We start from the raw sequence: 24,291 nt of genomic DNA, 5'->3' as shown, positions 1-24,291 counted from the left end.
CGCACACTCCCAAACCCACCCCGGACACGTGCACACACCACACCCAGCCAGCCACTCTACCCACCAAACACACTTCATATTCGGCACTCTGCCCCACAACCTACCATCCGCCTCCGTCAATGCGCATCACGCAGCCTCCGCCGGCCCGTATCTGCCCCAGTACCCTCCTCTCTCTTCTATCCCCCCTCCCCCACCACACTCCCCTTTACCCCCCCCTTCGTCCCCCCTTACCCCTCTTACACCTCTCTCCCCTCACCCCCCCCAGCACCCCGGGCAGCCTCAGCAGGGGCCGCAGGTGACGGGGGCTGGAGCGACAGGTACAGGGGGCAGCTCCAAATCCAAGCCTATCAACCGGATAAGTACCGTGGTGTGAGCAGGATGTGGGGCCCCCGGGGTCAGAGGTCAGATGATAGAGTCGGGGAGGTGGGCAGAGCTAGGGCTAGAACCAAGTCTGCCAGGACAGAAAGTAACAGCAGCAGCGCTAGTGACAAGAGGAAACGCAGTTTGCTTCGTCTCTGTTACTTTCACCTCCGTTTCCCACATATGTAGGTGGAGATAAAAAGCACAGCTAAAGCTAAACAGCATGTGCACACATCCTTGAAACCTGCACACAGAGAAACACACACATGCACAGGAACAAACAGCCCTCACATTTCCACACACAATGTCAAAACAGTCTATAGCCATATAATCTAAGATGAAGCTACATCTATATCTTGGTATTTTTGCCTCAGTTTTAATTGTCTGAAGTCTAGTTGAGTCTGTACAAGACCATTTACATGTATAGTACCAAGATGTGATAATGTGACACTGGAAAACATGGAGACACCATATAAAAACAGCTGCTTACATGGGGATGTAAATAAAGACTCAACCACCAAATGCATTCCAGCGGAGTTTGGCATTAAAAACAGCAGAGAGTTGCAAAAAAAAATGTCCCTTGACCTTGCAATAATTTACTTGGCTTCATGATGTCTCCGTCCAATCTTGCGGGTTCCGCTTTGCTGACAGGCATCTTTTTTTTTCTAAAGAAGAAGACCTCAGATATGTTGCTTTGTCTTAAACTTTAAAACCAGTGCACGGTTTCCTGACAGTCTTTTGCTTAATGGTCTTTTACATGTCAACAGGAGCCACCTGGCTTTGTAATGCATTCCTTGTGGGGTATGGGAATTAATGATACAATCAATAATATATTTTGAATGTTTCTGAAGCTTCTTGCTGTTTTATTGATATTATAATATACCTGCTATGAGTATGATGAATATTGTCCAATAATTGTTTTGATCAGTGATTAATTATATCAGCAGATGTTTGTACATGGTTATAGAGAGTATATGCACATATAAATTCCCTCTGTTTGCCATAATGACTAAAGGGTGTTCTGATATGTGAAGTGTGATTTATTTCCATAGTACCATGGTTTCCATTGAGTTCATCTTTTTTAATAATTAGTGTTATTGATTGTTGAAAATAATGAATGAGGTTTAGTTTTGTTCAAATTCATTTGAACACCGACAATATTCCTCCTTTTCTGTTTTGTTTGATGCGAACAAACAGGGGCACAATTTCTCAAATGGGGTGGTTAACAAAACTTGAACTTACAGAATGGATCTGAGCTAAAGATTGATTTTTGATGTATTTTTTTTAATGAGGAGGCTCCCAGTAAAGAAAAAAAAACATGGCTGGTTTAAAAAGACCTGGATTTTAGAAGATGCCATTCCCTCGTGTTTATACAGGTCACCTATGCTCATTTCCTCGCAGTCATCAGATTTAGTCATTCTATGTTTTTCTATGTTTTGAAGAAGCACGCTTTTACATGAGGTTTTGTGGTTTTGCACACGTGATGTCTTAAGTCAGAAATGGCCTTCTTCTAATCCTCCCTCTCCTCCCACTTTTAGAAATTGCTTATTATATTTTCTGATGCCTTGGCATCCAGCTGAGGGCTCCTTGTTTAAAAAATATAACAAGAGTCAAGAATGTAACATAGCCTACAGGTACATACTGTATTTCCCTTTCTTTTTCTTTTTTTTCTGTGGGCCTTGTGTAAGTGTTATTTCTTTTGCTACTGCAATTTTTGAAGTTGAAATGAAGCACTGATGTGGTTTACCTCCAGTGCCATTGATTAACAGGGGAAAACTTCATAGATTCGGATTCAGGAAAGGATGAATCGCTGAGGACAAAGTAAAGAAATCTATGGAACAAGCTACTGAAAGAGATGAAGAAATTCAAGAAGATCTGAATCCTCAAGAATAAGGATTTTCCAGAGATTTGGAGAGAGTTGTGAATGTCAAATGAAGATTTTATAAGTATATGTTGGCTAGCCTTTTCTTTTTATGTTGTCCATTTTGACTCTTCTTGCATGAATATATCTGCACTTATTGAATAGATTGTACTGTATAAACCTGAATGTACATATTATACTATACATAGGCTTCTTATCATTACTATGGGATGAACTACTCCCAGTCTGTATTCAGGTGCGTGCATGTGAGTGCCACTAAGTATGTACATATAAAAGAGGGACAGGGATAGATGTTGGCTAAAAGGAAAAATTTACTTCTTTTTCTTTTCTTATTATTTCAGACTGAAGGTGAGAGAATGAGTTACTATAATATAAATTATTAAAGCTTAAAAAAGTTTATATGTCAGTGCACTTATTGATATTATTTTAAACAAATGATTTCAATTTTTTCTTTGTGTATGTATTATGTGTACTGAAAGAATAGAGAATTGAGATGTGAATATTTATTGCTTCTGATAAATTAAAGTGTCCTTGCAGTGAAGTAGCCTGTGTGTGTATTTTTTACGTGATATTGAAGTCTGCTTCCGCCATTAAAGTGCTGAAAATAAGGAACATCATAACATTAGTTATCCTTATTAGATAAATAGAAAGACAATACACTGTATATGTATTGTGGGATGAGAGTTGGAGACTACAAGAGGAGCCCCCAAGTTTATAAGGGGCCCTGTAACCAGATAATATGAACTATATCAATGGTAATTTCACATGATTTCATTAGTTTTTCACATGATCTCATCACTGCCTTATTTTGAAATTTGGAGTGATTACAAAACAATGTCAAACATGACAATTAGTCTATGTGCCCTAAATTGCTATTTTGTGCCACTCTTTTAACATTAATAGAAAATGTGGTTCAATCAGTGGTGGTTATCATATCAAATTTAATCTGCTGTCTAATTTTGAGGTTCACTGAAGTTCCATTGTATGCTACTTTATACTTCGGAGATTGAAATATTGTGCTTTTTACTTCACTTTGACAAATGTAGCTCCATAAAACACATGCATCTTATAAATTATACAATGTTATAAAATCTGAACAACATATAAAGAAAGTCAATTTGACGCCACTTTGACCAGTTCTGCTTCGATTGTAATAATAACAGAAGAATAAGATAATGATACGGCACGACAAAAGGGGCCGTTCACATGAGAACGTTTTCTTTTTATAGGCACGATGTACTTTTAAAATCAAATTAGATTGATTTGATTACATTTTGATGTAATTTACTTGTAATAAGAGTATGCTTCCGTTGCCTGATTGCAATTCTTACTTCACTGTGGGCTGGCTTTAAAAACTGTACTGCTATACCACAGCTTGTAATTGCATGACTATGATTTGCGTACGTGGGTACTACTTTCAGGGAGTAAACGTGACGGACGTGGTGTGAAGATGTGAGGTTGTGCTTCGGTCGTGAGAAAAAGCTAAGATGGCGTCTCGTCAAGAAAGATAGGATGGCCTGATGAGAGTGATGATGTTAGTCGGAAAATGATTGATAACGACATACCTGATAAAGTTTGAGACTCTCGTTTGCTATTAAACAAACCTCCTCCATCCATGTGTTGAACCCGTGTCGTCTGGCAGGACGGAGTATATGGAGAACCGAGGCTGAAAACGGTCAACTTTGCTAGCAGCGATAGCTAGCCAACTGGACCGAGCACAGCTGGCCAACATTAGCTAACCACCAGTCATCACAACAACAGAGGAAGGAGAGCGGACACCAGCCCTATCATACCCCGGGACATCGAGGTGTCTTCGGGTCAGTCACGGGAATGCAACGATACATTGTAGTTTAAAGGGGTCAACAAATAACAGCATGTGGAATTTCTTATTGCACAGACATGTATAAGAGTAACGTTAACTAGCTAGCTAGCGTCGATTTGAGTATGAAGGCTGGCTTGCCTGCGGTTATATTGTTGACTTAGTTTTCTCAGCCATCACGTTAACGTTAGCTAAATAATGCTAGCTAGTTACCTAAAACCGTGGGAGGCGATGGGACTGTGCTGAGAAAGAGTGGAGGCCTCGATGCTAACGTTAGCTGCAAGCGGCGATATCGCCTCTGATAGATGAACAATAGAAACAAATAGACTTCATCATTGGCCGAAGAGGAGAAATGACTGACACCTAGCTACCCCTGCTTTAAATAATTGAGTTGGAGACATTCTCTATTCCTTTATTTTTCTTGTTATGGCTATCGCTGGGAGGTAAGGTTAGTTTTAACGTCAGTTCACCCAAGTTTAGTAGCTAGTAGCTAACAGTTGTCAGCTAACAGTTATTTGTATTATAGAATGATTTTTAACAACACTGACATCCAGGCGCGACTATTTCGCTTCTGCAATCGAATAATTGTGTATTTGTTGTCATGTGTCTGGCTAAATTTACCAATTAATCTAGGCCAGCCCACTTGCGAGTAGTGATGCCTTGATGGCCTTCTATACCTCAGGGTTCATGGCCTCCACGCCATTGTTTGTCTGAAGGCCCATTAAGAAACAGATAGATGGGACACTTGCCACTGAAGTCCCAGCATCAAATTCTTTTGATTTTTTTAAATTTATTTTTATGATTCTTCTAAGGAGTGCCCCATGACAAAATTCATAGAATATTCTTATATGACTCTTAGACCTACAAATTACACAAACCCGTGATTATTGTTCAAGTGCATACATAAATGTTGCCATCACCTCTGTACTAAAATCATTTGATTGTTGTTATGTACTGCAGTTGATAAAGGATCACTTAAAACTGTTGCCCCTTTCCCCATTGGGCCTTGTTGATTCACCAGAGCATGGCATTTGTTTTGTTGTGTCTGGTGTTGGGGGAGGGGGTTTTAACAAGCACCACTTTGAGGACAAAAAAAAAAAAACTCTTTCTGAGATTCCCCAAATCTTTGGTTATTGACTACTACTTAGATTTTTTGGCAGAATTACAATGAAGCATATAGAGGAACTAACTGCTATACATATAAAGCTGGCAGTTTTACAGTGTCATGATAGCACAGGAAGTAATGATTGGGCAAGAGTAAACAAATGCAGTAACTTTACATACTTTTTAATCTTTTCATACACTGGTCCATTTTACTTATCATTGAACTTTACATTGCCTCTGTAAGATTGAATTTGTATCCACAAGTAATTTGTTTTAGCTTTCTGTCATTGGGAACCTTTATTGAGATGCATCTGTTATGTAAATGTATTTTATGAAGACAATATGCTGGCCAGTGAACATACTTCTGAAGTATCCATTGTTTGCGACTTTTTGGCTTTACACCTAAGTGGCTGACAGTATGTGGAGGTCATTAAGTTATAAAGAAATGACTTTAAATTTTGTGCAAGGTTTTAGGTTGTTCTCTACAAAATAAAAGCAAGATTGACATACATAATATGCTTTCTCAGATGCTGTATGATTAATGAATCTGCTAGAGTTCATTAACTTGTTTTGCATTGTTGATCTTCCTGTTATCAGGGCAATGGAAGGGGAAGAGTTTGTACCTCCTCCGGAGTGTCCAGTATTTGAGCCATCATGGGAGGAGTTTCAAGATCCCCTGGGCTACATCGCCAAAATACGTCCAATTGCAGAGAAGTCTGGAATCTGCAAAATTCGACCTCCACCAGTAAATATTTGCTTATGCTTGGATTATGTTGAAGACATGGCATGTTCCCTGTGTTCTATGTGTAATGTGGAGCATGCACTGGGTCTAAAGTGTTTATACAGAAGTATTTAGTCCAAGGTACATGGCTTTGCTGTTTTAGTCTTGAAGATGTTTCACCAATCACCTGAGAGTCTGTTTTGGTGACATAATTCACATAGATCTCTATTTTTCCTAGTTATACTTTGTCAGGCTATGTTTGGCATCAGTGTTTCCCTTATACACATGCAATTCATGAAGTCACAATTACAAGACTCTGCAGAGGGCCTTTAATTTGAAACACCAGATAAATTGGAGACACATGGTGACATCCGGCAGAAGCAAGAGGGAGAGAATACAGAAGGATGGATTTAACCAGCTATCATTCAGTTAGATAGATTTTAATTAACTATTGATATTCACTCCAGCTGCCGGCATACTATGTATGTACAACAAAACCAGATGAAAAGGCAGCAAAACATCCTTTTGTTCATCATTCACTCTTCTGATGCCTCTTTTTGTGTTGCACTTGCAAAGACACTTTACAAATCCAGCCTGTTAAACTTGGACAGCTTGTGCTGCATCCACAATGTCTGCTTGCTTGTAATATTTTAACATTATGAAACTGTTCATAAAGTTGTACAAACAAAATAATACATTAGTTGACCAATGTATGTAAACTTGCCACCATAGGAATAGTGGTGCGCTGCAGTACTTGAACAAATAGCAGTACAACTCTCAGACGACCCAGCCAATCTTGAAAAACAATCATGGGGGCAACACTAAACACGACCCTGATAATCCTGTATAACCAGTCTAACAGAATTGGTTTTCAAGTGTAGTCCTGCTATGAATGTTAACAAAGTGTCATTTTAAAAATGATTTTAATTGCAACATCAACAAAGAAAGAGCAGCATGTATAATATGAGATGAGTTCAAATGAATGAATCCCATAGATGTTTGTGTTGTTGCAAAGGCAAAAATAATGATTCAGCAAGGTTGAATATGTAGAATATTTACACAAAAATGAGCTAGATAAGCAAGTATAAAAAGTTTTCTGTTCTAATTCCAACCCTAACCAACAGCTGTATGAAGGACAAATACATTGTCACATGAGTTACTCTCCAGAATAAAACATTTAATAAAAGTAAAGCTGTTTGTAGCAGAGGATAGAGAGGATTAGTGCTGAACAATTAATCAAAACATTATTGAAATTACAATGTGGCCAAGTGCAATATCCAAATCGCAAGAGCTGCAATATTTTTTGGTAAAGGTAAAATGTATCATAACACTAGAAATTAAGCATTGAGTTGCAACAGAGATGCTGCGACCTACAAATCGTATTCGTCACATATAAAATAAAATGCTTAGATATGACTTTTCCAACTAAAATTGTGACTCATGACATGATCGTGACACGATAGCAATATCTACCAAAATAATCACAATATTTGATAAACTCCAAATGGTGTAAATTTCCAAATTCATGTTTTATCACTGCTGCATCTTTAGAGCTTAGTGGACATAAACATGATTACATACATAAAATAGCTGTACAGTCACATTACTGACAATGCAGCAGTTTTTCTATATCCAAATCTTTTCTCAGATTTGATTGGTGAGAAGGTAGAAACTGGCGTAACTTTTCGTAGCCGTGGTTACTCCCAAATAAAATTTAGTTCCAAACTTCTTTGGTATTTTTTTTGTAAACATCTTCTCATTTTTAACTCAGATGTGTATAAGCTGCTTGGTTTTTGCAACAGTCCCTGTAAATACACAACATCTTACAATCAAACGAACACGTCTACCATTTTCTAGACTAGAGAAGGGAATATTTGATGCTAAATACAAGTTACCCTTTAAGATGCTAATGTCTCTATGACAATATTAAATGTTTATCTTGAGCAGCTTACGAGTAAATTTTTGTGTGGCGAGGGACACAGATCTGATATTTGAATAGAGCATGTTCCATGACGAATACAGCACACACGCTACATATGGTCATTAAGTCACGATCTATGTGGACTTGCTGTTGGATGGTTGAATAACCCACTTCCACACCCTATTTGGTATTTGGTGCAGGATACACTTAATGTGGCGGACCCTCGTCAAGTGTGCACAAACAGAGTGGATGTGAGTAGGGAATGGTTTGAGAAAGGGCCGTTGTGAACTTCACTTGCTCTTTAGTAGGCAACCATGGTTATCCTTCCTGGTTAAAGCTGAGTTCTAGAGCCTGAAAGCCGGAGTTAAACCAGAGTTAAGCCTAAACTAAACTCACCAACTCATTAAATCTCTTAATTAATTTACCATGTCCATGTTCATTTGCTGTTTTTTCGTAAGCTTCCTGAATAATAGAGGTCGGCGTTGAGGTAGAAATGACTCAAGTCATTGTTTTAGCGTGTAGGCTTAAAAGTGTAATTGTATGTCTTGTCTCCCACATAGGACTGGCAACCACCATTTTCAGTGGAGCTGGATAGCTTCCGCTTCACACCCCGCATCCAAAGGCTTAATGAGCTGGAAGTAAGTTCCTCTCTTTTCCCTTAAGATTGTACATTCTTGACAGACAATTTAAGTTGCTCATGGAACTTGCAATAGTAATGTTGATGGTCCCTCTTGCATTTCATTTTAGGCGGAGACCAGAGTGAAGCTTAATTATTTGGACCGCATCGCCAGGTTTTGGGAGATCCAGGCATCCTCCTTGAAAATCCCACATATTGAAAGGCGCATCCTTGATCTTTTCAGCCTGTCAAAGGTGAGTGTGAACTGAATTGTTTTCACCTAGAAAATAAATTTTTTGAGTAAGTAGAGTTTTTTGTTCCTTTTTCTATGATTCGTTAAAATGGTCAAAAACTGGTTTTGTTTCAGATTGTGACAGATGAAGGAGGTTTTGAGATGGTCTGTAAGGAACGGCGCTGGGCTCGTGTGGCCCAGCGGCTTGGCTACCCTCCAGGCAAGAACATAGGTTCTCTGTTGCGCTCACACTACGAGAGGATCGTCTACCCCTTTGAAATGTTCCAGTCTGGTGCCAGCCTGCCGGTATCTCTACACATTCCCTCCCACCCCTTTGTTTTACCAGGGTCATCAGTTAATAGATAGCATTCAAAATGAGTTGAGCTGTGAAGAGAAGACTTGTCACTCTATGATGAATTAATCTTTCTTTGGTGGGTTATCTGTAACGTGTCTCTGTCTTTTTATGTCATTTCTAGCATTGCAAGCCAAAGCACTATGATGGTGAGGATGTGGATAAAGAGTACAAGCCCCATTCCATTCCCCTGCGACAGTCTGTGCAGCCATCCAAAATGAGCAGTTATGGGCGCAGAGCAAACCGCTGCCAGCCTGATGTGAGTGAGAGTACCCATCCTTACTTGTTACTCACCATTCAATGAATTTGCATACCTCAGTATCACTGTACTGAACCATACTTAAATAGGTTTTTTGATGACATTTCCAAATGCACCTTGCCACCTCAAAAACAAAGCCCAGAAAAGGTTTTAATTTCTGACAAATTAAATATTTGTGTAATACAGCCACTTTTCAAGACCACAAAATTCACATTGGTTTGATGCAACTGATCTGTTAAAGAGGAATTCCTTTCAGCAGTGTCACTTTATTAATGGTGTGAATTTAACCACTAGGTATTCAGGCTGTCCTTACCTATGATTGCTTTATCACTGATGGTTTCCCCACAGGACTTTATCAAATCACGCATCACGGTCATTGTTACTGATGATATTACCTGTATTAGTTGTCTTGATAGATGCATACATGTAATCACAGTGTCATTTTAATATAACTGAATTTCGCCTAATTAATGTGCAAACTACAATGTGTTTTCATGATGTGATTGAAAACAATCTTTTTTTCAGGACTTTAATCTGTACAGTAGATATATACTTGCTATTTGGTGGACTGAACCACAAACATTGAAGACTGGCAGTCTCTTATAATGCTTGTTAACATTGTAAGTCTTGGTACCATTTAATAATTAAATATTCGCCCGCTCATCAGCCAACTGAATAGCGACAAGACTTTCCATCATCACAGACAAACAAAAGTTCAAGCCAAAAATCTTCACAGGTGTTGGATGACAATCTTCTAGTTTACCATACTGTTTTGTTAACTGTTTTTCAGTGCTTGTCCATGTGCCATGGTGCATGAGTGAGAGTGTAGTGTTGGTCAAATGTGACAGTGCACTCACAGCGCATCCCAGCTTGCTTTTTCTCCATCGTGCCATGCTGCTGTGCTTAATTCTGCTGTTTTTGCTCTGTACTCCACGGCTTATTTTGTTCTCTGCTTTCTTTCTTCTACTTTATTCCATCTCTGTAGTAGTCACTCAACTATTTATTTCATAAGCCACGTTGTTTTATAAAACTTTTTTTTAACATTAATGTTGCCAATACCCAGCACGACGTCTGGACCAGCCTACGTTCTATTATCTCATGCTCGTTACATGCAAGCTAATGCTGATTCATATCTACCCAAACCCCCCAGGTTTTTAATGAACTACTCATCATTCTCAGAGTGTATAATGCTCACCAGTGGATTTCAGTTTTTTCCTTTCTTATGCTGGAATACACTTTTTGTTCTGCATATTTAGTTATATGCCGAATTGATAGGAACAAAACTTGGATGCAAATGTTTTTGAAAAAAGGGTGTCTCAAGATGTCAACAGGTGATTGACACAATAACTGATAAGTACCAAAACATTTGTAATGGCCTTCTGTATGAAATCCAGTGTATTTTAGATTGGATCATTTTTTGTTCTGATTGCTCAAATAGTTTATAACTGATATTATCCAGAGGTTTTATAATTTCTTCATTAAGAGTTGAGCACAGTTTTAGGAATTCCAGCTGTGGTTCCCTTTAATAACCATTTATCATAACTTAAACAAAGATCCAATTTCAGGAGCTGATGTCAGTTGCCAGGTAACGTGCATGTCAAAAACTGGTCAGCAAACCTTGAATTCCCATAAGCAAAAACACCTTGTCAGCCTCATTTCTCTTTGGTTCCAAAGCTGCCCCATTTCAAGTGAACCATGTTGGTGCTACATCAGAATCACGCATCAGTTGTTGGTGGCGACATGCAGCGTCAGGATCAAGATTAGAACAGTAATTTTTCTCCCAAATAGCATTTAACGTATCTTAAATTTTTCAGCTTGCATTAGAAAACATTTAAATGTATCAATACATTTCTGGCAACATATTGGTCTATCCGACTGCAGTGTAAACAAACTAATCTTGAATGATGCAAAGCATCACTAGGTGTTCCAGAAATACAAAAATTACTTGACATATATATATTTTTTTTACCAGTATTATCTAGAGAATTTGAAAGTTTAGTATCCAGATCCACAAAATGTCCTATTGGACTTAATATACCCTACATCAGATGTGACCCCTTTCTCATAATGTGTCCCATTGATATTTTTCCTACAACTACTGGCTCTGTCTTCTCCAGACTCTCTCCCTTCCTTTCTCATCTCCCTTTTCCTCTTGTCTTAGTTTATTGTTGCTGTTATTGTCTCCCCTTGCAGGGTCCAGAGGATCTGGCCCCCCATCCTCTCACCACTGGCTCTCAACTCATCTCTGCGGTACTGCCTCTTGAGCATATGAGCTCACCTTCCGCCCCCGCTCTCTTCCTGCCTCTTTTCCTAGACCACCTCACTCCTTCTGAAGTTGTCTAGATGTTTTTTTTATTTTAACTAACCACTAAAACATGTTCATCAACATGCAGTCATGCCCCTGATGTGTTTGGGGTGGCAACCCATAATAGGGTCACATGACTATTGCAGACATTTTGCCATAAAAATTGCAGCATTGTAATAATATGCGCACTTAGATTTCTAGACCAGACAATGAACAGAGAGGAAGAGTTCTCTGGCCTATTTTCTTCTGTTTTTATGTTCTTCATGAACAGATGTCATTTAAAAATTGACAGCATGTAGTCTCATGTTGGACAAAAGTGTTTTTGGGGCCTTGTCATTGTGGTTGTAGGTATTATATTACAGATAGAAAATAAATTGCATTTATGAATGCAAGTAAATTTGGATCCCAGTGCCAAGGTTTTTGAGAACTAACATTACAGTCATGTTTAGGGCACAGCTCACTGTAGACTCTTCAATAAGCTTTCACTTTATCCCAAATTGTTTAATATTTTTATAGTCCAGTTGCTTGGCTGATGTGTTCTTTAGCTTTTCTCTCTTTCACTCACGCTCTTTCTCTGTGGTTGTACTTGACTTGCTGGGCTGTCTGTGTGCCTTTGCACTTCTGCTGTTTTGCCTTGCTGTCTCACTACAGCAGTAAAGAGTGTAGCTGCATGCGTTCTCTTTTGGGTGCACTCACACAGAAGACTTTAGCAGGTTTAATTAATAGGCTTTTGCTTACAGAGCACTATAGTCTGATGACAGACGGTAAAAGCACTGGAGTATTACTTTTTTTGAACATGTAATTGTGGTTGGCCTCAAAGTCTCTCTAGTTTTGCTTGTTTCAGGCCAAACCCAAGGTTGATTGCCCCCCACTGTCACATCCTAGTGATCTCCTTTGTTGTCAACTGCTTTCATGTCCCCATCCTACATGCATAGTCCCTTAGTCAACAAAGTTTGGGTGCCAGAAAAATGCACCTTTTTAATGTGCGCAGAAAATGTAGAATAGTGTGTGGGTGGCTAGAGTTATGTCTGTATGACTGAAGGTGTGACCGCAGACAAGTGGTGAAGTCAAAAACTAACATCCCTCCTTGGAAAAGAATCTTAAATGGCATCTTTTATGGCATTGTATGTGTCCTGTTGTTGTGCTATGAATGGCACTTATTATGTTGTCATGACATGCAAGAAGTTTCTTGCTGTGTGTATACAGGTTGTGTTCTGACTAAAGTGGCTTTGGGTTTCTTGGTGTACATCTGAGTGGGGAAAAAGTGTTCACATGGTAAAATTATTATAAGAACTTCTACCAGAGCAGGACTGAAGTTCCAGTGTGAAAGTGCCTTAAATGGATGTTTAGAGAGGTTTAGGTTCTGAGAAGCAACCTGTCCTTAATATATCAAAATCATGAATTTTGTTCTGCTTTTATGTGCTTTGTAGTTCTATTGACTGTTCACTGAAAGTGATGTTAAGACCTGTGTTTCTGTCTACATTGCCGATGTTTGCAATCATATGGCTGACTGGAACTAGTGCCCAAAACTGTGCCCAAGCTTCAAAAGATAAAAGTGAAACTGAAATGTAAAAATTGCACTAAAATAATGAAATGCAAGAGACAAACTCTAAAATGTCAAAGCATTCACCATAACAGTGGTTCTTAAACTACGTAACTGGTTGCCTAAGTGTCGTAAAATAAATTTCTTAATAAAAGCAGCGATGAGTGATATATTGGGGGCTGATATATTATTTGATAAGTAAGAAATTCAATTTTTGTTTTGATAATGGAATAACAGCCAATAAATATGGCCGCTAACGCGGAGCATACTGCAGACAAGAGATGGCACTTGAGTCCGGCTCTGAGTTGTGATTTCTGCCTCTCTCTCTTCTGCTCTCTGTTGATCACTGTTTAGACAAGGGGATGGCTGAGCTCCTCAAATGCGCACACACACAGCAGAGAACAGAGCAGAGGCCACAGGGGAGAGAATGAAATGGATTTGATGTTACATTTTACTTGAGTCAAAGACTATAATGCTTGTTAATCATACATGCAACAAAATCTGCTGGTAATGGAAACACTACAAATAATATATCAAACACCTGTTGAACAAGCAGAACACAAACTTGCAGAAATGTATTAGCTGCGCTGCCTATGGTCAACTGGCTGTTTCACACAGCCATACACAGCTCGTTATGACAATTTTAGCGAATTGTTGTGAACGAGCTAAAAACAAACCTAAATTGTATGTAATGATTGAGTCTAATAAGCAGTGTATATGAAAATTAGACGCTAGGGTTCGGGGTCTCTCTTTCTCTCCACCAGCAGAAAATCTCACGTCATGAGCAGAGGGAGGACAGAGGGAAGAATGATGCTACAAGAATGTTAGCCAGTCTAATATGGCTAAAATATGGCATTATTGGTATTATGCACCCCATAACTTTGCCTTTCCAGAAGCAGGAATACAGCAATGGCAGAGCTGTCTAAATCTAAGTATTTTCAACATCAAGAAAAGACCAAAGGAGGTCAGCTGAGTTCAAGACAGCAGTTCCCGTTTGGTATTCGTCATGCTGTCGCACCCATTTAAGTATATGTGTCCACACATTTGTATATAAAACTACATGTCTAAAATGAGGTGAATGAAGTTTGCTTGTTACATGGCAAAAATACTATGGGAAATAAGCATCACTTGCCTTTGTAAATGACAGAAAATGATACTAAATAATAGATAATTTTATTTTCTATGGGGAACTCACAGCAGACGAGCTTGTTATGAGAGCAGCCAGCATGACATGCTGGGCACAAAAAATTGACTCATGGAAACCAAAGATCATAAGCCCCAGATAACAGAAAACATCTATACACAGCAACTACTACTATAGCCCTGCTCAGTGGTCATATAGACTCAGATTCATCTACTGTTAATACATCTAACTAGAGTAAAATAACTCATTAAACAGTGGATGTTCAGCTTGTGTAGAGTAATGTTTAGATTTTTCTTAATTTTACTTTTTTCCCCAAAAAATATTTCCAAAATACCTTGTCAGTTATGTTAAATGACAGCCTAAATTAACTGAATCATTGTCAATAAAATCTAAATAACACCTTACACTAACTGTATGGTTGCAACTGCTGGTGATTGTGTGTTATGGTGGTGGGTCTTAACCTTTAAACTTTCACTGTGATGTAGGCTAACTTTTCCTTACTCTCTAACCTAGCACAATCCCTTCTTGTGATGCATTGCTACGCTGTTCGTTCTGCATTTGGCCTAGACCCTTGCTTTGCTCTGTGTGCTTTTGAGAGTAGCTGTAGTCCGACCATCCCTTAATGATGAAAATGTACTTTTATCCAGCCTGAACCGACAGAGGAAGACATAGAGAAGAACCCAGAGCTGAAGAAGCTGCAGATCTATGGTGCCGGGCCTAAGATGATGGGACTTGGACTGGTGGCGAGGGATAAAGGCATCAGGAAGAAGGGTAAGTGCATCATTCAACCAATGACACATACAGTTAAAGGGCTTTTAACATCTGGCTATTGTAGCATCGAGAAACCTTGAAATTCAGAAGCAACATTGCACCACAACAATTCATTTGATACAGCTCAAGCAGTAAGTTGAGAATAAAGCATGTCCTCTGAGAACTTGTTTTTGGTTTAGATAAAACTGTCCAGCCATCTTGGAGCCCTGCACTGTAAAGATTTTACTGTCTGTGATAACGACCTTTGATTCTGAACACTGAATGCTCTCCCTTTCAGATGAGCTGCCTCAGACTGTTACCATCAAAGACAATGTGTCAGCTGCTCCTGGTGATACCTCAGTCAAAGCAGAGCCACTGGAGCCTCAAGAGAAGCAGAGTGAAGGGGGCACATCTAGTCCACAAATGCCTCCCCCGAGCGTCACAATTAAGACAGAAGTGAAGAAAGAAGAACCAGAGGAAGAGGATGTGAAAGACAATGACGAGGAAGAAGATGATACAAATAGACCTTGTACCAAAATGACGATGAGGCTTCGACGCAACCTCAACAACCCGCAATGTGTAAGTAGACCGAAGGATGCACCCAAGTTGCAGTCAGTTGAGTTCAACATAACAAAGTTGAGGAGAAAATGAAAGAAATTTGAGAAAGTTGGGCAAAAAACATCTTTTGAAACAGACCGTTATCCACTCCTGCCTAAAGTGATTTCAGTGCTTTTGTCCATGATAGTGACTTCCCCACAAATATAAGCCTTTGAATTGTATCTGTGCTAGAGCAGGTCAGCAGTGCTTCACCATCGCTCATCTGGCTCCACCCTCCAGAACCAATGCTTTCTACTTGTCACTGTTTTAAAGGTGGATTCTTTTGTGTGTCGAATGTGTGGTCGGGGAGATGATGACGAGAAACTCTTGCTGTGTGATGGCTGTGATGACAACTACCACACCTACTGTCTACTACCCCCACTCACTGATCCTCCCAAAGGCAACTGGCGATGTCCTAAGTGTGTGGCAGAGGTAAGTAAGAACGTTTAAAAGCACTTGTGTCTGTAACGTTCATGGCGTGCTTTCTTAGGTTTCTCCTAACCCACCACACGTCTTCCTGTTTTGATATTTTCATTTTAAGGAATGCAAGAAGCCGGCGGAAGCATTTGGCTTTGAACAAGCGACACGAGAGTACACTCTGCAGAGTTTTGGGGAAATGGCTGACGCCTTTAAAGCAGATTACTTCAACATGCCTGTCCATGTAAGCACACCTATTCATTACGAAGCATGGCTCGGCCCTTACTGGTGATATAATGAAAGACTAATCTGTAGCTTGTGTGTTTTTGTCCTTGTAGATGGTTCCCACTGAGCTTGTGGAGAGAGAGTTCTGGAGGTTAGTCAGTAGTATTGAGGAAGACGTGACTGTGGAGTACGGAGCGGACATACACTCCAAAGAGTTTGGCAGTGGCTTCCCAATGAACAATGGCAAGAGGAAGCTCACAAAGGAAGAGGAGGTATGTGCATTGTTGTTTTCTGTTGTAACTTCAACAGTTTTTATGAAATACAAAAATGCTTGAATCACAGTGCTGGATAGAGCGAGGTGCTTTAGATTATGTGCTACTCACGGAAAAAGTTTAATTCCACAAGTAAATTTTAAATACAGTATTATAATGTGGCTTCATGACTTACCACACTGACTTAATGACACAATGACTTTACCACACAATTTTTATTAGAGTACTAAAAGAGGATGTGAGAACAGTGAGTCTGCTATGTGTAACATCATTGTCAGGTAGTTAATGCTGATTAGTCAGTGCTTGATTGAGGTGGTACGGTGAACATCAAAAGAATCGCAAAGTCTCTTAAAAATGTAAGACAAATGATTGTTTTCTAGCAGCCTAATTCTGGGGTTTGCTTTGTGCGGCAACCAACAATTACTTGCATAATCAATCAATCAATCAGCCAATTATTTTTTGAATTGATTGATCAACCATTTTGTCTCTGAAATGTCTGAAAAAAAAAAGCTTCAAATCCTCAGTGTCTCCTTTGAGAAACTGAAACCAGTACAAGCACAGCACAAGTTTGGTTTTCAACGTAGTTTGGTTTCAAATTATATGTGAAGAATAGGAATCAGGAATCAGTCAATCAGCATGGATCAGCAAGATTGGAGTCAGAATCAATAAATCTAAACAAACCCGAAGCCCTAAAAATGAGCTTAGGCCATAAAAGCATAACTCTTGTTTAATGTGTAGAGTAAAACATTTCGTCAAAAATGATGTTTTTTTTTTTTTATGTATCGAGAATGTGCATAAATAAGATACTCAGTTGAGATGGTACCTGTTATATGCTCATCATCATAGTCCAGTGGTCATTTTTAGCTCACCCTCTTTCCTATTTTGTCAGGAATATGCTCGCTGTGGCTGGAACTTGAACGTGATGCCTGTGCTGGAGCAGTCACTCCTGTGCCATATTAATGGAGACATCTCTGGGATGAAGGTGCCATGGCTTTACGTAGGCATGGTGTTCTCGGCTTTCTGCTGGCACATTGAGGATCACTGGAGCTACTCCATCAACTACTTACACTGGTACACAATGCTTCTTACGTGTTTGCGTTGGCGTTGAATGTAGCAGGCTAGAATTATTTCAGTTTTTAATGTAGAGAATATAATGATTAAGTGAAACAGTATTTTAAGAGAGATAATGTAACCTTTTCTCTGTGTTCTTCACCTCCCATGTATCTATCATCTTCAGGGGGGAACCCAAGACATGGTATGGAGTTCCCTCTGTGGCAGCTGAGCGACTTGAGGAGGTGATGAAGAAGCTGACGCCAGAGCTGTTTGAGTTTCAGCCCGACCTCCTGCACCAGCTAGTCACCATCATGAACCCCAACATCCTGATGGCTCACGGTGTCCCGGTCCGTCTCACAGAAACACACAAGCACACAGCAGAAATATGGTTTGTTAGAAAGTCTTCTCATCTCTATGTTTCTTATTGGCAGGTTGTACGCACCAACCAGTGTGCTGGTGAGTTTGTCATCACCTTCCCCAGAGCCTACCACAGCGGCTTCAATCAGGGATATAACTTTGCTGAAGCTGTCAACTTCTGCACTGCAGATTGGGTATGTCTGTTTACACTCTGTCTCAAGCTATCATTTCACATCATTCACAGGACAGCATGATCAAGATCATCCCTCTCTCTCCCCCCTAGCTGCCTGCTGGCCGTTCCTGCATTGAGCATTACCGACGTCTAAGGAGGTATTGTGTATTCTCCCACGAGGAGCTCACCTGTAAAATGGCTGCCAGCCCAGAGAAACTTGATCTTAACCTGGCTGCAGCTACACATCGGGAAATGTTCATTATTGTTCAGGAGGAGAGGAAGCTGCGGAAGGGTCTGATGGAAAGGGTAAGACATAAATAGATCTTAATGAAACTTGATTGATGTTTTTCCATTTATTCATTTTATCTGTGTAAGCGAATAATAGTTCATTTTGGTACCATGTCAAATTTGTCTGGTATTGAAGCATTCTTATGAAAATATGGAAAAACTCTGTTGTTAACTAAAGTAATGATAATATACATATTTAATAATAAATGTGTTGTGCCTGCAGGGCATTACTGAAGCAGAGCGTGAGGCATTTGAGCTGTTGCCTGATGATGAAAGGCAGTGTGATAAATGCAAGACCACGTGCTTCCTTTCTGCTCTGGCCTGCTCAAACTGCCCCGAGCGTCTGGTGTGTCTCTATCACACTCAGGATCTGTGCAACTGCCCCACTGAAAAACTCTACCTCAGGTATTCACCTCTTGTGTAGATAATGTGTGTGCATGCTTTGGCATGAGTATGACTGGCCATAATATACCACAGTGTTATTATCTGTCTAATTGAATCTATGTTAATCTTTCTTGTAATTTTTTCACAGGTACAGATATACCCTGGATGAGTTGTTAGCCATGCTACACCGACTAAAGGTTCGGTCTGAGTCTTTTGATTCCTGGGCCAACAGAGTAAAAGAGGCACTTGAGCAAGAAGAGGGAAACAAGATAGGTGGGAAATCCCTTAAACATTGTTTCAACATAAAGCTGCAATTTCAAAAAAACAAAAAACATGGCAAGACCAAATGGTTCTTGAATTGCAGGAATTGATGACCTGGAGATGCTGAAGATGGAAGCAGCTGAAAAAAAGTTTCCAGACAACGAACTTCTCCGCAAACTCAACACTGTTCTTAAAGACATAGAGCACTGCCAAAAGACAAGTACTGAACTCCTCAACAACGCAAAGACAAGGTAGGGTGATGAGCACAAAGTTAATGTTTCCACTGTCTGTTCAGTTACATGCACTTACATACTGCTGTCTTTCAGTGAAAGTAAGATGACTTTGGCAGAGCTGAAATCCATGGTAGAGATGATGCAAAACCTGCCCTGTGTGATGAACCAGCTGGAGGAAGTGCAGGTGAGAATTTGTCACACTCATCAAACTAGACTGTATTTTCAGATTTTATCCCTCTAAAGCTGAGATTTGTAATTGTTTATAGTTACAAAATAGCTTTTAAGTTGAATATTTATTTAGTGCAGTTAAGGTTTACTTCTGTGCCTTGTGATTTTTAAGGCGGTTCTGCGAACAGTGGAGGATTTCCAGAGCCAGGCTAAAGAGCTGGTCAATGACAGGGACTGGAGGAGGGACTCTCCACCACCGGAGCAATTGCAGACACTATTGGAGCAGGGGGGCAAGCTGCCTGTCGTGGTGCCAGAGTGTAGTTTACTTCAGGGCCTAAAGGAGCAGGGCCACTGGCTGGCAGAGGTGAGGCGCACCCTGGGAACAGAAGGAGGTGAGAGGCAGGAGGTGACGTTGGATGTGTTGAGGAACCTGATGGAGGCAGGCTGCAACGTGCCCCAGAGTGTGTCCGTAGAGACGGCCATGGCAGAGCTTCAGGAGCTGCTCACAATTGCAGAACGTTGGGAAGAGAAAGCACAGATCTGCCTAGAACAAAGGTAAAAGAGAGTTGCACTATAAATTTGCGGCAAGGGTCTTTATCATTTCGCAACCAGACTGTCCTGTTTCAAAGATGTTTTTCAAACTCGTTTCTTTGTCATGGTTTTGTTCTTCCAGGCAAAAGCACCCTCTCTCCACCCTCGAGGCAATAGTAAATGAGGCCCAGCTTATCCCAGTCAAGCTTCCCAACATCCTGGCTTTACAGGGTTGTCTCACACGGGCACGAGCCTGGGTAACAGACTTGGAGGAAATCCAGGTAAAAAAAAAACAAAAAAATCCTTGTCTTTTAGATTGGCCCATTGTTATCCTTCCCCCTCTGTGATGGTTTGATTTGTAATTAAACTGAAATTCCTTGAACTGTAGAATATACTGTACCTCATATTGTTATATTACTATTCACTGTTTTGATGTAGAACGGGGAGCATTACCCGTGTCTGGATGACCTGGAGGGCCTGGTGGCTATTGGAAGGGACTTGCCAGTCTTCATGGAGGAGCTGAGGCAGCTGGAACTGCAGGTGGCCAGCGCTCACTCCTGGAGGGATAAGGCCAGCAAGACCTTCCTGAAGAAGAGCAGTCAGCACAGTCTGCTAGAGGTGGGCAACTTGGAGGACATGGGAAATAAAATGAAACTTAAATAAATTGAATTTCTGTCAACTTTTAACAACAATTTAAGTCATGTGTACGTGAATCAGTACAGCATTCCACATGGTGAGGCAACCCTCATAAGAGCATGAAATTAACTCCAGTGTTGCTCTTGCAGGTTTTATGTCCGTGTGCAAAAAGGAGAGAGAGGCGAGATGGGACGGAGCTGTTGGATGATCCGTTAGATGATTCTGATACCAACACTCTGGGCCTTTCTGCTCAGGACCTGAGGGACCCTGCAGCTATTGTGAGTTTACTGAGCGTATCTAAGATTTAGTTCTGTTTTTATTGAGGTGTACATTTTATTATTATTGAGTGAACCTTTTTTCCGTGCTTTTACTTTAGGTGATGGCATTCAAAGAAGGAGAGCACCAGGAGAAGGAGGCACTACTGAGGTTACAGAAATTGAACATGTGTAAATCTGGACGTAATGCTGCGAGTTACAAGGAGGACAAGGAGAACGGGAGGTGGGACGACACCATGGAGACAGACACATCCAGCCACTCAGAGAACTCTGTAAAAGAGAACGGTAACAGTAACCACACCTGCACCACCCCTCCTCAGTCAGTGTGTGTGTGCGCCGGGCAGCCTCGTGCCCCTCAGCTCCGCTGCCATCTGTGTAAGGACTGGTTCCATGGTGGCTGTGTTCCCTTCCCCTCCCTGCTCCCCTCCTCTGGACCACCAGTTAACCCTCTCTGCTGGTGGGACTGGGACTCGCGCTTCTTGTGTCCGCGATGCCAGCGTTCACGACGCCCACGCCTGGAGACTATCCTGGCATTACTTGTAGCCCTGCAGAGGCTGCCAGTACGTCTGCCTGAAGGAGAGGCGCTGCAGTGTCTCACAGAGAGGGCCATCACCTGGCAGGGCCGAGCCAAAGAGGCGCTCGAGACGTCAGAGCTGCAGCAGACTCTTCAGAAGCTGCAGGAACTCAAAGAGACTCTCCATTGTGAAGCAGAGAAAGAAGAAGACATGGAAAAGGAGACCGAAGGGGGCTCTGTGATAGTTTTGTCAGACTCCGAGGGAGGGGAAGGAGAGGATGGAGTCATTGATCTGACCGAGGAGAATTCACCTAAGAAGAACTCCAAGGAAAGCAACGGCACTCAGGTTAACACCCGTTTTTTCTTCCTCTTTATTTTAATGTGAAACTAGATATAGACCACAAACGGCAAACTGTTCAAACTGACTGTTCAACCACATGTTCTGTCAGCTGCACTGATAATCTAATAATTACTACTTCAGACTTTCTTTATCATACTGTATCCACCTGTCTGTTTTATACAATGCTTGTTTGCCCACAGGCTGGATGTGAAAATGGTATCAGCAAGAAGTCAAATGTTACAGGTAAAACAGTGTGTTAATCTCAAAATAACCATAAATAATGGATGTCATGCACTGTGTCCCGCAGACACCAGTCCTGACAACGTTATCTCTGTCACAATTTTCAGGTGTGGGGTCTCTGCTGCCCCTGCTGCCTGTGCTAAAAGGCCATGTAGTGGAGATTTCCCCAGCCACCAGGGTCCGGCTGGAGGAGCTACAGCTGGAAGGAGACCTGCTGGAGGTGTCCTTGGACCAGACACACATCATCCACAGAGTCCTCCAAGCTTCCTCGGTTCCACCCAGAGAAACTCTGCACACACTCATTCAGGTCAGGAAAAGAAACTCCAAAATCCAAAACCACCATGTTTAAGCGAACACACTTTCTTCCAACATGGTGTCGATGTATTCAAAGATAAACATAAAACATTGAACATTAATTTGAACAGTGGAATCTTAAAAAAAATATATATCACTGAAAGCAAACCCTAAAAATTAACACATCAATGCACTTTTATACAGCAAAACACATTTTACACTTACATTTTATACACTACACATTACACTGCCATATACTTGACATACTGAATGAGTCATATGCTGAATAGCAGGTTTATTATATAATTGATCAATCCGACATAACCTTCCAATGTCTGTGGAGAGTCCTTAATGGAAGAGTTTGACATTTTGGGAAATAAACATATTCACTTTCTTAATGAGAGCAAGATAAGATGACCAATGATATACTCATATTTGTGTGGAAGATATGGAGCTACAACCAGCAAATCCTGCGCAACCACCACTTGTTTTGACCCATTTTGTACTGATTAAACAAAGACGATACAACACGACTGTAGCCTCATATATAAGGGGCATATATGCTATTGATTTTGTTTAAAAAAGAAAAAAAAAAAAAAAAGTTAACTATTCCGTATTATATATGTTTTAGATATTATAGTGAGATTCTCACAAATACGCATAGATTACATTATTGTTAATGTCATACTGGGTTTTAGTATCCCAAATGTTTTTCTATCATTTCAAGAGTAACTGAAATGCTAACTGCTTGTACTTACATCAGGTTTTTTAAGCAGATATCAGTTGCTGTTTATTGGTATAGTAAGTTTTGTTTACCTCAGCTGCTTCTCTCATGTCCTCGTCCTCTCTCTGTCTCTCTAAGATTGAGCTTGAAGAGCAGAGACGAACCAGCCGTGGCCGAGCCAAGGACTCCAAAAGGAAGAGAAAGAGCCACAGAGGTGGGAGTGGGGAAGGAGCAGGTGAAAGGTCACTGGACGCCTCAGAGTCAAAGAAAACCTGTCCCCTCAGCCACAGCCCCTCCCCTCACTTACCTGTCCAGACCCATCCAGAGGTAACAGCCCCTTGATTTTAGTTTTTGCATTAAGTGTGATCTTTTCATTTTCTGGAAATAAATCTAATCTTTTGAATTTATTCAACATGAAGTATTTTGTTTTTCTTTTGACAGATTTTGTGATATAGTCAACGCTGGAGCTCTGTTGAAATGGATTAGTCGGAGGAATTGAGGGACAGAGCATTCTGTGCCAGAAAACAGTGTCAAGCTATAGAAAGATGCAGGACATCCCCCTCCCCCCCTGTACCCTACCTCCATTCTCATCCCTCATTGATGCATTCAGACACTAAAAGAGTGATGACTCTTCTTCTACACTCCACTGTCTCATCCTTAACTCAGACGTATTTTCATCCATCATCTTTTTCCAGACTCGCTGCCCCATCCATACTTTATTCTCCACCTCCCCTGGACCCATTTTCCCTGTGAACATATTAAGACTGTGTTGGACCGATGTGGGACTTACCGTAATAGGAGTGTCTATGGTCTAGAGTTGTCTCTGAGGTCAGTCAGTATGCTATGTTATCCCAACTGTATTAAATGCTAGTTCAACTGAAGCCTGTCTCAGCACCGGCAGTTGCAGTTTCACTTCACTTGAGCCCGCTGGTTGAAGTTGGATAAGCTATGGGTTACTTTAGACAGTTCTGTTTGGGCATGGATCCTGAAGCCGAGGTACAGCAGAAAGTTTCGACAGCTGGCCGTAGATAACAGCACCGTGGTTACACTTGTATTTTTTTAGTTGTATTGAATCTTGTGTTTGATGCTGTTTTGAGGGGATATGCATTTTGAATAAACTGAGTACATTTTGGGAAGTGTTAAAAGCAGGCATTAATGTTTTTGGTGCTACTTTCCCAAAATGGATAACTGTACCTCTTGGTTTTGTCTTTCTCCTCCCTTTCCTCCAATCGATGCGTTTTCTTTTTCTTTTTTTTTCTTTTTTCTTTTTTTTTTTTTAAAGCTCTTATCCTCTTGACTCCG

General features: G+C 40.6%; 1 protein-coding gene across 2 annotated transcripts; it reads left to right on the top strand.

The window, feature by feature from the left end:
- Positions 1–3,739: 3,739 nt before the first annotated feature.
- On the top strand, positions 3,740–24,182 carry kdm5c (lysine demethylase 5C). 2 transcript variants are annotated; one of them, XM_022763116.1, is made up of 29 exons: positions 3,740–4,059; positions 5,763–5,910; positions 8,368–8,445; positions 8,555–8,677; positions 8,791–8,961; positions 9,132–9,266; positions 11,460–11,516; positions 14,906–15,029; positions 15,307–15,587; positions 15,879–16,037; positions 16,147–16,266; positions 16,361–16,519; positions 17,409–17,590; positions 17,757–17,919; positions 18,004–18,123; positions 18,213–18,407; positions 18,613–18,794; positions 18,922–19,046; positions 19,138–19,285; positions 19,361–19,451; positions 19,608–19,990; positions 20,109–20,247; positions 20,405–20,584; positions 20,752–20,880; positions 20,979–21,737; positions 21,932–21,974; positions 22,079–22,278; positions 23,128–23,316; positions 23,431–24,182. In XM_022763116.1, the coding sequence occupies exons 2-29, from the start codon at positions 5,767–5,769 to the stop codon at positions 23,437–23,439; spliced, it is 4,788 nt and encodes a 1,595-aa protein (XP_022618837.1). In that variant the 5' UTR covers positions 3,740–4,059; positions 5,763–5,766; the 3' UTR covers positions 23,440–24,182. The 2 variants fall into 2 exon arrangements, with proteins under 2 accessions (XP_022618837.1, XP_022618839.1); XM_022763118.1 differs by lacking the exon at positions 11,460–11,516.
- The last annotated feature ends 109 nt before the right edge of the window (positions 24,183–24,291 follow it).

This window comes from Seriola dumerili, unplaced genomic scaffold (genome assembly GCF_002260705.1).
Source record: "Seriola dumerili isolate Sdu_G_001 unplaced genomic scaffold, Sdu_1.0 BDQW01000468.1, whole genome shotgun sequence".
NCBI lineage: Eukaryota > Metazoa > Chordata > Actinopteri > Carangiformes > Carangidae > Seriola > Seriola dumerili.
Note: the sequence above shows the minus strand (reverse complement) of the source record. Positions and strands in the feature narration are given on the sequence as shown.

Excerpts from the sequence above, each read along its gene's own strand:
- kdm5c (XM_022763116.1), top strand. The coding sequence starts at position 5,767 with ATGGAAGGGGAAGAGTTTGTACCTCCTCCGGAGTGTCCAGTATTTGAG. Across the intron at positions 17,591-17,756 it reads TCCATCAACTACTTACACTG|GGGGGAACCCAAGACATGGT; the intron begins GTACACAATGCT and ends TATCATCTTCAG. Across the intron at positions 18,795-18,921 it reads ACTGAAAAACTCTACCTCAG|GTACAGATATACCCTGGATG; the intron begins GTATTCACCTCT and ends ATTTTTTCACAG.